Here is a 15054-nt window from a genome sequence, read left to right as displayed (position 1 = left end):
CTAGAATAGATAAGTTACGTTTTTTCAATATCTATATATCTTGCTCAATTTTTTTATTAAAAAAATAAAAACATAACTAAATAAAGAAATTGTTGTAGTTGATTTTTTAAAAAACGAGATTCTAAACTTCCAATGTTGTACAATTAACATTTTCAATTTTAGAGCCACGTTACTTTTACAAATGTTTGCTATTTACTTTTCCAACAAAATGGTTATGGGCCTATTCAGTAAAAAAAAATTAAAGAATTGAACAATAAATTGCTCAAAGGAGGCATGTGAATGTTTATCATCATTTTATCTCATTAGTTAGTACATCAAAATATCTAATAATAGTATTTGAGAACCTCATCAAAATGCCCGTTAATTATCGGTTAATGTTCTATATCGGATTGTCGTTTAATTTCGAATGGAATCATGAGCAGCATGCAGGTGTACAACAGGTAGATTGTCGGGCCACCCACGGTGGCGGCGGCCTTCATGATGATTACATCATCGATAAACAAAAAGTAAGAGGTCCTATTTGTATTAAAAAAGACGTATTGCGTTTTTAAAACTTCGGATCCAAAACTGTGAGTAGTCTAATAATGTATTTTGATTTATGAAATACAACATTATTGTTGGTGATAATTTCTTAACCGTGATAGCTAATATTGTGGCCGTATATCATAATTAAATATATAGGCCTCCCCATCCCTCTACCTCTAGCCCTATATAGGGCCTAGACATGTTTTATTTTCGATACCCACTGACTGTGCCTTATATGGCCGCCTTTTTTATGGCGGGGAGGAGATGGAGGACAAGATGGAAGGCCTAGCCCTTGCAAAGTCAAAACCTTTCTAATATTATGAACATGGATTCAACCTAAGTATATAGGCCTAAGTAGCGGACATCCCTACCCTAGGCTAGGCTGGGGACTATGGCAAACATTAAAAAATACAAACACTAAAAATCTATTCTTTTTTAGATTTAAACATGGATAACAATGATGTCCCTCAGACTCTGTCTGATACTAATGATATGTAAGTTTTTAGATTCCATTTTAATTTAAGTCCAAATTTAATTGCCATTTCACAGATTCAGAAGTTTTTAAGAATATGGATGTTTTCTTTATTTAATTCGAAGAAGACTTTGTATTTTGAATATTTCCTAAATCACCCGAGAATTTATACAAACATGATCATTAATTAATATTTTCAATTCAATAATAACCAATGCTTTGTCTGCCATTCAAATAAACTTCAAAATGATTAATTTAATACTCTAAATTGATCTTTCAATGATTTAAAGGCCGGGTGCAGGCAAAAAATTTCTATTGATCATATATTCCAATAATTATCGATCTATAGTTTCCCCTATATGGGCCTGTTTCTGCTGAAACTGCTCAAAATACGGTATAAAAATACAGTATTTTTTAGTACCCCGTTTCTGCTAACAATACTTCTTGGGTGGTCATGTTAAATTTTCATCCTTTTTACCCAAATTGCCATTCATTTATTTGGTCGATATTAATTAAAAGTCGCAATAAAGGAAGTTTTATGTCTCACTTTCAACAGCCTAGCCCTAGTGATAGAGATGTTGCAAGAGCACAGAAAACATCGTAATGGGGACAAGTAATTCATTTCCTCCCCGAGTTTGTCTTTTGCAATGTTGTACTGCTTTCACAGGCTCTTCAGCTTTGAGTTTACTTGCTTTGGAGGCAAGTCTATTCAGTACTCCTGCTTTAATTTTTTAGAAATGTCTTTATAAATGTGGTTGTCCCTTCTATTAACTTTTAGTTGGCCGGACATTTTAGCTTCCCCACCCCCTTCTTCCCCACACAGATTTATATAGTAAATACCGTGACGTCTTCGCTCCACATTTTCGCCGAATATATCTATACACGTGTGTAAAACAGCTGACAGCGACAGAAAATAAAACACGATGTTTACCTCATGTCGCATGTTAAAAAAAATATTGTATTTTTTATTGGCAGCAGAAAAGGGTACAAAAAATACGGTATAAATTGTAAATACCGTATTTTATCCACAAATTTTGTGGGGAAAATACGGTATACAAAATACGGTATTTTTTTTATGAGCGCAGTTTCTGCTGCCAACAAAATATGGTATATATACGGTATTCAAAAAATACTGTATAAAATGCGGTATTTTCTTGGCAGCAGAAACAGGGCCTATGTTTCATAACTTTTGGGATTTTATTTGTGTTACACTAGCTTGTTGACAATAAGCACTTTCTTATCAGTGGGGGGATAGTTCAAATTACACAGTAAAATCTCTATTCTTTTGTACACAAATTTTGTAAATAGAGAGGCATTTTAAAAAGCTATGAAAAATAAACGGTGTGGTAAAAAATGTTATCAGATGACTAAATATATGTAATATAACTTGAATTTTACATTTCTGGTATTTATATTCAATTTAAGATTTTTATTTTCATGCTATAGCAAAAATTATCCACTGTATATCCACCATCTTTTTTCACCTTCTAGGGAGTCAGCAGACATGTTATTGCACCTAACTACTGAAAAAAAAGTCTTCCTAATTTTTATGGCAGAATTTTGCCAAATTTTGTATTTGACCATATTAAGGGAAATTCATGTTTTTTCGTCTTGATTTCTGTTACAAATATTTGCTTTAAAAAAGCTTTAACATTCCTCTTTCACATTTTATGTCACAACATTGTTTTTTGTGTCTTTTTTTGTCATGTAAAATATTTGCTAATTATTTAAATATACTGATCTATTTCAGAGAAATGAATTCACCTACTGATATAGTGGAAGAAACTTCAGTGGTTAAAAATAATGTGCCCTCGGAACAGTAAGAATAGATATTTTAATGTGTTACCTTGATCATTTAGCCGACTGTATGTATCATTGTTGTTTGGATCAATTATTACTGCAGGAGACGATAGAGGGATTATGTGAACATGGTTGACTTTAGACCACTATATGCTTAACAGAATTAAATCATTCAATACAAAAAGAAATGACATCAGAGTATTCACAAACTTTCAGATTTGTACACTAACTAACCTATAATTATGATCCTTTAATGTAGTCATACCAATTTTTTATTAACATTCAATTTTATTTCTGGTAATCAGTATTTTGTGTTCCAGGTTGAAAGATTCTGGACTTGGCAGCCACACTTCAGGAGGCTTGTCAATCACTGTCTCTAGTTCTCCTGATTCTGCAACCTTGCATTCTCCCACAACAAAGTAAGTACATGGTGAAAGTAAATATTTATAAAAATTATTGTCTAAGCAAAATCAAAGATTTTTTTTATAATATAATTGTTAAATATTTCAGAGATGCTGATCCAGCTGTTGGTAGAGGGGATAGTGGACCAGTGGTTAGAAGGAAGGTCAGGAAATCAGAACAGTAAGATATATTTTTTGGTACCTTGGTCATTTAGCCTACTATGTATCATTGTCGTTTGGATCAAGTTATAATACAACCTACCACTCATAAGCCTACAATGTTGTTTCGATCAGAAGAAGATAAAGGGATTATGTGAACATGGGTCGACTTCAAACCATTATGCAAATGAATTAATACAGAAAGGCATGACATCAGAGTATTCACAACATTTCAAACATGTACATTAACAAACTTATAATTATGATCCTTTAATTTAGTCATATCAATTTGTATTAAGATACAATTTTATTTCTGGTAATCAAAATAAATATTTTGTGTTCCAGGTTGAAAGATTCCGGACTTGGCAGCCACACCTCAGGAGGATCCATCTTGTCTAATGAAGAAGATGTTAAAAAGTAAGTTCTGGAGAAATGAAGACACTGCACAAGAGAAAAATGTAATCATGCTTGATACTGAAAAATACTCTAGCAATTACAGAGTTAAAAGATTGAACAAATCTTCAATGGATTCAGGTGGATAATTCTGACACTTTCTCATAAAACAAACAAGGGGCATGATTTAACACTATGGCAAATCCCTATTAAGGGGACACTTAAATGTGTCCCCGTGGACGCAACGCAAGGACATAAGTGCATCACAAGCAATTTAACCAATGACAACACAACGCGATGGATGGATCATCCGAACTGTCGCTTGTGATTGGTCAACTTACTTGCGTTGAGCTTATGTCCTGTGCTGCATCCAAGTGGGAACCAAGCTTTAATATTATATAGGTAGGTATTAGATGACTCTAAAGCTCTGTCTACACCATCAAACTAGTTTGACAAAAAAAAGTGTGATGTGCCCAAATATGGTAGTGATATTTCCAAATATGGTAGTGACATCATCATGTCCATATATGGGCACGTCACATTTTGTTTGTCACATAAAGTTTGATAGTGTACACAGAGCTTAAGAAGAGGAGTCATCTTTTTGGACACACTGTTTCTTAATTTCCATTTGTTGTCATACTCACTCCTACTTGTTTTTCAGTGCTGTAGATTCTGGAAATGTTACATTCTCTAGTTCTCCTGCAACCTTGCAACCTCCAACAACAGAGTAAGTCCATTGTGAAAATAAATAATTGGATAGTCAAAAAATGGAAAAAATCAGCACTGGTTTACAAAATAATATAGACTTTCTGATAACTAGTTTGTAACATAATTTTTATATTAAATATAAAGTTTATTTAGCATTAAAATTAATTGCAAATTGTTATTTTTTACAGGATGGTATTGTCATTAGATTGTAATGGTGATGTATACAGGCGTATGTCACCTCAGTTGAGGAGTAGGTAAGGCACTTTTTCATCTTTTAAACTTAGCAATCACCTGGTTTCTTTAATGATATACTAAAGAATAATACACTACAACAAATGTGTTTGTATTCAATTCTTAGCAGGAGTTATTTATTTTAATTTAATTGTTATTGTTACATGTTTATGTCTCATCATGATGTATTTTTGTGAGGGTCCCTAATGATCAGCTTCGGCTGGATGGACCGCCCTCGTAAAATATCTGAGTAGATGAAAATTTTCAAATTTATTTTTTACCTCTCTGTTTTTTTTAAAAATCCAGTGAAACTCATGATGGCATGAACGAGTACCTAAGGTAAGTTAAATAATATAAAAATAAATGTACTAATAAACAACAATATTTATTTATCATTTAAAAATTACATCGTTTCAGTAAGTGTTACTTATGTTTGAACTAATGTATACATTTTGATGATATGAAATTATACTTTTTTATGTATGTTTGGAATTTTTATTAATTCCATAAAGTCTATATTGTCAACAAATAATTGAAATTACTTTAAACAATTTACAGAATGTCTGATGCGCCTAAGCAATCGACTGCTACGATAAAACCATGCGATATCAACGATTTAAACAACATTTGCCATAAAGCAGGAGGTAGTATTTTATAATTAATTCTACAATTAATAATTGGATATTGTCCCCTGAAATTTTTTTGTTGTTGAATACAATAGGCTATTTTAATTTCATGTAATAATTATTCACTTCATAAATGGGATAATATATTTAATAGTGTATGACGTTGACACGGTAGTATGTGTTTATTAGTAAAAAACTTGATTTGTAGATGTGCATTGTGTACATTAGAGATTTTTTTCCATCTCATATTTTAACCAACTTATACAACACCTTAATATTACCCCATTTCCAATATGGCAATCTTGTATGGGGAAGCACATACAATAGTACACTGGAAACATTATGGAAGCTCCAGAAAAGAGCTGCCAGAATAATAACTCATTCAAACATGAGAGTGTCGTCTGAACCTCTGTTTAAAAAACTAAAAATACTTAATATTCACGACATCCATAAACTAAATGTTATAGGCTTCATGGATAATGTTAGGCGTGGTGTGTTACCACAATATGTTCTGAACATTTTTAGTAAGCATGACAACAATTATCACAATCTTAGACAAAAATATGCAATGAATGTACCTTTCTCAAGACTAACTTGCGGCCAACACTTTATTCATATAAATGGACCTAAACTTTGGAATTATTTCTGTAATAAAATTCCAAGCATGGTGCATAAGCATGGTAAAAGTTTAAAAAGGTCCATTAAAGAATATCTTTTATTATAGTATATCTCAGATGGTTACCTAATTAATTAAGATACTGTATTTTTTTTCTTTTTTTTTTTACTGATATAATGTACATAACGGCTAATTAAGATTAGCCTAAGTGTTGCATTATTATTATTTGTATTGGTATGTATACTTGTATAATGTAAAGAGAGACTACAGTGACAGGCCCATCGGGCCTTTTGTAGTCTCTTGACTATATATATTATATGCTAACCATTGTTAATGTTATGCTAAAATATGGTCAATAAATGTTTCTTGAATTGAATTGAATTGAATACATATAATATTAACATTTTTAACTACTTACTTTAATTAATTCAATGTTGTTTTACATTTTGTTAGATTTGAAGTTTCCCACGCCTTGCACAACACCAGAACTAGATATTAAAGCAGAAATAAAAAGACTTGTTGAAGGCATGAATGCATTATATGTAGACTGTGTATCAAAGGGTAAGAAATGTTTCTCAAGAATCATCCTTTACTGAATTTGCACAGAAATTTGGAGCTGCATGTTAAATTAATTTAGTATATGGGATTCTGAAATGTTAATTAATATACAGTATACATTTTTATATATAGTTATATATTGAAATATATATATAAACACGACGGGCACAAAACAATTTCTAAACCGCCCAGTGATATACTGAAAATGTATTTAATATATACAACTTTACAATAATGTAATAACACGTTAGTGTATTGTGAATATTTGTCTATTATTATCAGGCTAGAAAAAGATAAAAATTCAATCTACAGGTATGACCCCATTTACACTTATGATTCTCAAGCCCTTGGTCATAGTTCACTGCATAAGCTAGCCCAAACGTAAAAGCCGATCCTGGAACTACTCGAGAGGTGGTTTTAAATGGGTAAATGGTGTCTATGTCATCAGTGATATAAAAGTTGCTACATTTCTATTAGTTTTCATATTTATATATATAGTGGTTGTTCTGCTTTTGTCCTCATTTTCTTGTTGAAACAAATAAATAGAAACTAAATACATTTTGTTTTAAAGTTTATTCCCTTGAAGAATTAAGAAGAGATGCACTTCCCCTCCCTGTCCAGGAGACTGGCAGCAAGGAAATCAATTTGATGGAAAAAACGGATAGGCTATACCGATTAATGGAAGGTATGTAAAATGATATTTCAATTATATCAATACGAACTATCATCTTGTACTGATAAGATTAGAAAATATTTTAACGATTTTAATTATATTATAATAATTTGTTTGTAAATGTTTGTTTTTCTCTAGAACTTAATGGTTTTGGAAAGCCTTGCACAGATGACAAGGAAGACAATGCCAAAGAATGTGTCTGGGGAAAAAAGACCAAAGAGCGACAAGAGGTGTTAGATGATTTGGCATTGCCACCTCTTGAAATGCCTATACTTGCTTGTGACAATGGACGGAATGAGGTCATTATATAAAAAAAAAATTGTATCTATATTTTTACATAGCGATATATTGTGTTTACTGTTATATTATATTTAGACATTTACCGTCTAGCGCCACCTATAACTCCTGTCCCCGAAACAAAACTTGAGTGTTGCCATTCATAAGCTAGCCTGCTTAGGAATAAAATATAAATCTTATGTAAATATATTTTGAGTTTGTACAATAAGTAGTAATTGTGTAAAACTATGTCTCACAGATTACGAATATGTCTAATTATGTGCAATGCTTTTTTTTTTCAGGTTATTATCCCGGTGCCTAGATTGTTGATTGGAATAGGTCTACAAGTTGAGGATGAGCAGCTACCTGGTAAAAATCATGCATTATTTATTATGAAATCAACAAAATTATCATCACTGATTATTGTCCTACAATGACTTAATTATTTGTAAAATAAAAAAAAAATAATGTGTAATTCATTTGCATCCAACAATTTATTAAAAAGATGAATAATACTGAATAATTTGTATAGACATGCTTGATTAAGTCCCAAGTAAGCAGCGAGTACTGCACCATTGTTTTCATTAAACTCAATTTATTTTTCTTAGGTCCCCTGCCCTTTGAAGATTTGCTCTTTCCTCAACAGGAACAGGAACAAGAACATGATCAGGAGGTTAGTAGGATTAGCCTAAAAAAACACCAGTAAATGATGATAATTTTAGACATTTATCTAGCGCCACCTTTAACTCCTATACCAAAAACAAAACTTGAGTGCTGCCATTCATAAGCTAACCTGCTTAGGAATAAGATGTGAATCGTATAATAAATATATTACAGGTTGTACAATAAGTAGTAATTCTCTCAAGAATAATGTGCAGCTCATTATAATAAATATAATAAATTATTATTATAAATATGTTGCCTAATTATGTGCAATACAATATTTTTTTTCAGATCATTTTGCCGGTGCCAAGATTATTTGGAATGGAAATGGTAAAAATCACGCACCATTTATTCTTGATATCATAATAATTTTTTATTATCAAATCAACAAAATTATCATCACTGATTATTGTTCTACAATGACTTAATTATTTGTAAACAGATTTTTGTAATTCACTTTGTTTAATTGAAACATTTTCGATTTTAATATAAAATGTTATGGTCAATTGATGATACTGCTTGTGTACTACCTTTATATAACATGTTAACACAGTACCATATTTTATTATTTTTTTCTTCAGGAATTTTTTCCACTGCGCAAAGGGTGACATCCTAAGGAAAGAAATATCTTTCATCGCTCGTCTCATTCCAGAACACTCGCAGAAATCTTCGTCATTCATCTATACCTTCGCCTCGACTATTCCATCCAACCAAGAACATGCAGACATACATTTGCTGACTGGTCATTCTCTTGCACAGTTCCATCCTTATGGAATACTCTTCCACAATCAATCAAGGATGCCAATTATATTGACATCTTCAAACAATTGCTAAAAACCCATCTCTTTCGCATAACATATGATATGATGTAATTTCTACCTAGTTTAAGCCTTGTGGTTGTAATGCTTTAGAGAAAATTAATTTTTGTTAGGCACTTTACAAAAGGCAACGGTACTTAAAATGGTACTTAGTTTTTTAATTTGCACACCTGTATAGCTATTAAAAAGGTGTAGTTTAATTACAATCTTGTTAAATGATTACCTTGTATAATAACGTTAAACACAAAATCCATGTTACATATGTAATGCATTGTAATGTCACAAATTAAACATATTTAGTATTACGTAAAATAAGAAATTAATTAGGAACATAAAATCACAAATTGTATTGATAACTCTCAAAACTGGTCTGGTTTTTAGTGTGAGATAAGTTTTTTACTGTATTTTATCACTTCTCGATACTAATTGTGTTGTATCTTTTTCTTCCGCATCTGTTTCTCTATGGAATGCGTTGCCTTTTGAAATCCGTCAGGCAACTTCCACCAAGGTCTTCAAATCTCTCCTCAAAACCCACCTTTTTAATTTTCTAAATTTTTCTGTCTATGTAAAGCGCATTGAGGCTTTCAGCATAATGCACTATACCAGTACCAGTTATTAATATTATTATATCTAGATGATATGTATTTGATTATTCATGTTGCCATATTACACCCCGAAAAATAAACACCTTGCCGAATAAACTGTTAGGGGTGATGACTCCCTAGGGATATGAAATAAGAAATACCATTACAATGTACTTAATAAATAGTTATCAGTACCGTAAACAAATCATACAATTTTAACCAGGACCAATCCCACAATAACACTACCAAGTAGAGGACCAAGCTTGAGCAATAATACACACAAGCAACTAAAATGCACCATAATTATTAGATACAGTATTTTTTTAATGATTTGTCCAAATGCAGTACTGTAATAATCAATAAAAATTACTGAAATGGTGTAAAGATATTAACCATTGTAACTGAAAACATCCTTAGCTGAATACTGGTAATTGGTTATTTTAAATGTTAATTTTTTATTTGAATAAAACTATGTATGTTTGTAATTAAAATTGTATATAGTATTTGTAAATTAAAAATTATGTATATTGAGAAAAAATGTTTATTTAAAAATAATTTTCTAAGGGGAAGTTATTCAAACCAGGGCGTTTATTCGAATAATACGGTATAATACAATTATTTGTATACTATTAAATTAAATTATTTGTAGGCCTATATATTTTTGGATGAGTAATTTTTGTACCAGTTGATAAAATAATAACCTACAAACAGAACATGTTTAATTTTGTGTTATTTAGTATATCATCATATCGTCGCACCCTAGGCTTTTCAGCGTTGTTGAATTGTAACGAAATACAAAATAAAAATAGACTTGGCCCTCTATAGTATTAGAAAGTATAATAGACGTTAATTAACAGACGTTAAAAGATATTATTTTTCCGTGAATTTAATTGATAAAATATGATTAATTTGACGCAGTGGAATTATACTATATTGGGATTATACTCGGTAATATATGGTATATATTTGAAAAAAATATGATATGAAAAAAGCATGATATACTAAATAACACAACATTAAACATGTTCTGTTTGTAGGTTATTATTTTATCAACTGGTACAAACATCACTCATATTCAACAAAAAGCATCTAGAACATCTAAAAATATATACAAATAATTTAATTTAATACAAATAATGTTAATTGTACAACATTGGAAGATTAGAATCTCGTTTTAACAAAAAATGAACTACAACAATTTCTTAATTAGTATGTTTTTATTTTTGTAATAAAAAAGTGAGGAAGATAAATAGATATTGAAAAAACGTAACTTGTCTATTCTAGTCCTTGAACAAATCAAAAATTCAAATGCGTGATGGATGCTTAAAAATATATTTAGTAAAATTAGCGTAGTCTCTATAGTGTCTTGGACTGTCAAGGAATTTCAGTATAACGTTGTGGGAAATATTAATCCTGTCATATAGCTGACAGATATTTCTTAACAACATTTATAAAATCTAGGATTTCAATTTTAGAGCCACATTACATTTACAAATGTTTTCTATTATTTAAAAAAAAAAGTTATATCATTATCAAGGAATTGTTAATTAGAATCTAATTAACAACTCCCTATAAATAGGCTATTCAGTAAATAAATTAAAATAAAGAATTGATCGAACAATACATTTCTCATTAGTTAGTACATCAAAATATCTAATAATAGTATTTGAGAACCTCATCCAAATCCCGGATAATTATCGGTTAATGGTCTATCGGATTGTCGTTTAATTTTTGACTGTAATGGTGGAGATCATGAGCACAGCATGAGTGGGTACAGGTGGTACGTACCACCGATTGGCCTTCGTTCATGATTTGCTGATCATCAAAGATAGTAGGCCTATAGCGTGATGCTGATTACATCTGATTACATCATCGATAAACAACAATATAGGTCCCCTATTTGTATTAAAAAATTAAGAAAAGACGTAGGAGGCCAAGCCAAAGATAATAATATTTCTGATCGCATTTCAAGAGCAATTCTATATCTATCACTTAACGTATCTGTAACATTCATGTGTCGTGTGGATGATTCTGGCAAATCAGAGTCTTCATTATTTGTGGAATCGAACTTGTGCTAGAAGAATCTAACATTAATGATTCATTAAGATGTTGTGCCTCTTTTAAAAATGCTTCAGTGGACAAATTCGCAACATATACAATTTCACTCTCACGTTGGTTGTGAGGTTGTACAAAGCACAACTAGCTGAGGATAAATGCATTTCAACCTCTGTTTCAAATTGTAAGTCTTGTATGTTGTTGAATCAAGACCTTCAATCTGTTTAACTGTTCTGTCAAAACATTTTTTTTAGTTTTGTAAGGCGATAAATCTCTTTTTGTTGTAGTATCTTGGCATCAATAACGTTTTCGCAAAAACTCTGAAATGATTTACCATACAATTTCTCAGTTTTATCTTCTACAAGTGATTTTGACATGAATCTTGTGTAACTTTTATAACATGTAGCATGGTAGGAAGCTTCTATTGCCACACAATCTTGGTTTTCAATATGTGCTAGTATGTTTGTCATCATTTTTCTTTCGGGCAGCTTTTATCAGTTTGCCACCATAGTTTTATGTTACCTATTAGGCCTACTATGTCTAATAATTTGATTGTTGTGTTGGATAAATTGCTTTTGACTTCTAAATTTATATGTCAGCTGTTCTGACATTTTATATTACATTTTATACTACTCATATATATATTTGTGTACCTTTTTTTGCTATGCATTAGTTTGCGAAATAAAGTTTCAGTTCCCACTGACGATTGACTATTTATATAATATTATTGATTATAATAAATATTGATTGATTACAAATGCCTACTATTCTCTTTTATTACCTCAACATTTTTAGAAAAATAAACTGATTATTAATTTAAAAATCATTATTGAAAAAAATCTAAAGGCATAATACAACTTAGGCCTACTTACATGAGAACTTATTTATTCACTCTGACGAAGAAGTGTTTCTAAAGCTAGGTAATAATTTCTCTATCTCTATCCAATGATAAACAATTAAGTGTAGGCTAGATAATTAAAAAAAATGCCAGTCGATTTGTAATAAATTAAAACATTAAAATAAAAGAAATAACGGGTAGATAGTCTATAGTCTGGTACCTAAATAATTACAGACAATTGAAACACAAATTGTTATTCCAAAACATAAAAATGTGATTAATTTGCTATTTCTATAAAGAAATGGCCTGGGGGAGGGTTCTGATAAAAGAATACCCCCCACGAAAGCTCCGCGTGTCGTAAGAGGCGACTAAAGGAGGACTGCAGTAACAGCAGGGTGTCGGGCGCTGTTGGGTGGCACCAACAGGGTCATAAAACCGGCATATCCCCAAATACGTTCTGCAGTAGAGGCGAGTTTAGGCCGCCTCTAAATAGGCCTAGCCATGCCCTGCATTAGGCAGCAGTGATGCAGTATGGGTGTCTCGGCGGAAGATCCATTTCTAGGACAACGGCAGACCTCAGTACACATTGTCAGGCAAGATGGTGATCCCATTTATGGCTGATAGACTGCAGTGAAGAAGGCAACGGGAAACCACTTCACTATCATTTTTCCAAGAACAATTATGAAGTGTCACAATTCAAGAATGAAAGCTAACGGCGTAAAGGGGGTACATCCATCGTATGAAGGAGGCTCCTCGCCCGGTAGGGTGTCTCATGTGCGACAGGTGGAGCTCGACCGTCATCAAGCTACTGTCCGCAATAGAAGTACAATCAGACTAGGAACGTGGAATGTGAGGACCTTGTATCAAGATGGCAAACTTGAAAATGTTAAGCAGGAAATGATAAGACTCAATATCAATATATTAGGGATAAATGAAACTCATTGGACAAATAATGGTGAATTTATGATTGATGATTACAAGATGATTTACGCTGGAGGAGACAAACATGAAAAAGGTGTAGGGTTGCTTTTGGATGGTGATATGGCTAAATGTATGCTGGGCTATTGGGCTGTGAGTGAAAGAGTTATGCTGGTCAAACTGCAGGGACAACCCTTCAATATCTCTATCATAGTGGTTTATGCACCTACAGCTGACTGCACAGATGAAGAGATAGATAACTTTTATGCGACCTTAGACCAGGCCAAATCCCAATGCAAATCAGATGAGATAAATTTCATCATGGGTGATCTGAATGCAAAGGTTGGCCAGGAACAAGATGGAAACACAGTTGGAGAGCATGGGATGGGTGAAAGAAATGCGCGTGGCGACAGATGGGTGAACTGGTGTAAAGCTAAGGATATGACCATAACAAATACATGGTTTAAAGAGCCTCCCAGACGAATATACACATGGAAGAGCCCTGGTGATGTGACGAGGAATCAGATTGACTACATTGCAGTAAACAGTAGGTGGAAAAGGGCAGTGACTCATGCAAAAACATATCCAGGGGCAGATTGTGGAAGTGACCACATTCCAGTGGTTTGCACACTTCAATCAAAGTTAAAAAAGGTGAAGAAAGCCAAAAATGTACAGAAATTAGACTTTGAGCAGCTAAACAGTCCGGAGATCCGTTTGGAATATTCCATTCAAGTGAGGAATAAGTTTGACATCCTTGTAGATGAAGGTGAAGAGATTACGTGGGATGCAATGAGAGACATCCTTGTTGAGACAGCCAAAGAATCCTTACCTAAGAAAGAGAGAAGAAGGAAGAACAAATGGGTGTCGGAAGAGATACTATCAATGATGAGGGATAGACAGAAGATTAGTAGTAGATCAAGTAAAGAATATAAAGATCTAGATAGAGAAATTAAGCAAAAGTGCAGGGAGGCAAAAGAAAAGTGGCTTAACACACAGTGTGAGGAGATTGAGAGTGGACTAGAGAACAACAACCACAAGATTTATCAGAGACTTAATGAGATCACTGGAAGGAAGTCTGGCTGCTCAAACTCTGGATGCATTAAGGCAAAAGATGGAACAATGCTTGTTGAAAAGACTGATATTTTGAAAAGATGGACAGAGTATATCGGGGAGCTGTTTTTTGATGTTAGACAAGCAATGCCAAGCTTTCCTGACTCAGAAGAAAGACCAAAGATCTTGAAAGCAGAAGTACGAACAGCAATCAAGAGGTTGAGGAAGAATAAGGCGGCAGGACCGGATGGTGTAGTCATCGAGATGATTGAGGCATTAGAAGAGTATGGAGTGGAAAATTAACTGAAGTGATCAATAAGATATACGAGGATGGAAGCTTCCCTGAGGACTTGAGTAAGTCCATTTTTATTGCCCTTTTCCGAAGAAACCAGGTGCTGTAGAATGTGAAAAACATCGTACAATCAGCCTCATGAGTCATGTCACCAAGATCATTCTGAGGATACTACTTATGAGAGCAAGAAGCAGATTAAAACCAGAGATTGGGAGTGAGCAGTTTGGTTTTGTAAAGGATTCAGGCACCAGGAATGCCATCTTTGTGATAAGAATGATAACTGAAAGGGCAGTGGAGATGCAGAAAGATGTATACATGTGTTTCATAGACTACACCAAGGCATTTGACAAAGTAAGGCATGAGCAGCTATTTCAAGAACTTAGCAAGCTTGACCTACA

General features: G+C 32.6%; 2 protein-coding genes across 2 annotated transcripts; both read left to right on the top strand.

Moving 5' to 3' along the window:
• Positions 1–510: 510 nt before the first annotated feature.
• On the top strand, positions 511–10445 carry LOC140046671 (uncharacterized). Its single transcript, XM_072091376.1, has 17 exons — positions 511–569; positions 965–1019; positions 2748–2816; positions 3118–3216; positions 3308–3379; positions 3703–3774; positions 4412–4477; positions 4647–4712; positions 4996–5028; positions 5248–5333; positions 6385–6492; positions 7061–7174; positions 7301–7461; positions 7741–7807; positions 8047–8111; positions 8393–8431; positions 8683–10445. Exons 2-17 carry the CDS (start codon positions 973–975, stop codon positions 8707–8709), a joined length of 1191 nt encoding a protein of 396 aa, XP_071947477.1. The 5' UTR covers positions 511–569; positions 965–972; the 3' UTR covers positions 8710–10445.
• Positions 10446–13098: 2653 nt separating this feature from the next.
• LOC140046665 (uncharacterized) lies at positions 13099–14667 on the top strand. The gene has a single exon (XM_072091371.1). It carries the CDS (start codon positions 13099–13101, stop codon positions 14665–14667), a length of 1569 nt encoding a protein of 522 aa, XP_071947472.1.
• Positions 14668–15054: the final 387 nt, after the last annotated feature.

This window comes from Antedon mediterranea, chromosome 4 (genome assembly GCF_964355755.1).
Source record: "Antedon mediterranea chromosome 4, ecAntMedi1.1, whole genome shotgun sequence".
In the NCBI taxonomy this organism is placed as follows: Eukaryota; Metazoa; Echinodermata; class Crinoidea; order Comatulida; family Antedonidae; genus Antedon; species Antedon mediterranea.
Note: the sequence above shows the minus strand (reverse complement) of the source record. Positions and strands in the feature narration are given on the sequence as shown.

What these genes read in the sequence shown, in the direction of transcription:
- LOC140046671 (XM_072091376.1), top strand. Translation starts at nt 973, where the DNA reads ATGGATAACAATGATGTCCCTCAGACTCTGTCTGATACTAATGATAT. An exon ending in TCACCTCAGTTGAGGAGTAG is followed by an intron (nt 4,713 to 4,995) that starts GTAAGGCACTTT and finishes TTAAAAATCCAG; the next exon opens with TGAAACTCATGATGGCATGA. An exon ending in GGCATGAACGAGTACCTAAG is followed by an intron (nt 5,029 to 5,247) that starts GTAAGTTAAATA and finishes AACAATTTACAG; the next exon opens with AATGTCTGATGCGCCTAAGC.
- LOC140046665 (XM_072091371.1), top strand. Translation starts at nt 13,099, where the DNA reads ATGAAAGCTAACGGCGTAAAGGGGGTACATCCATCGTATGAAGGAGGC.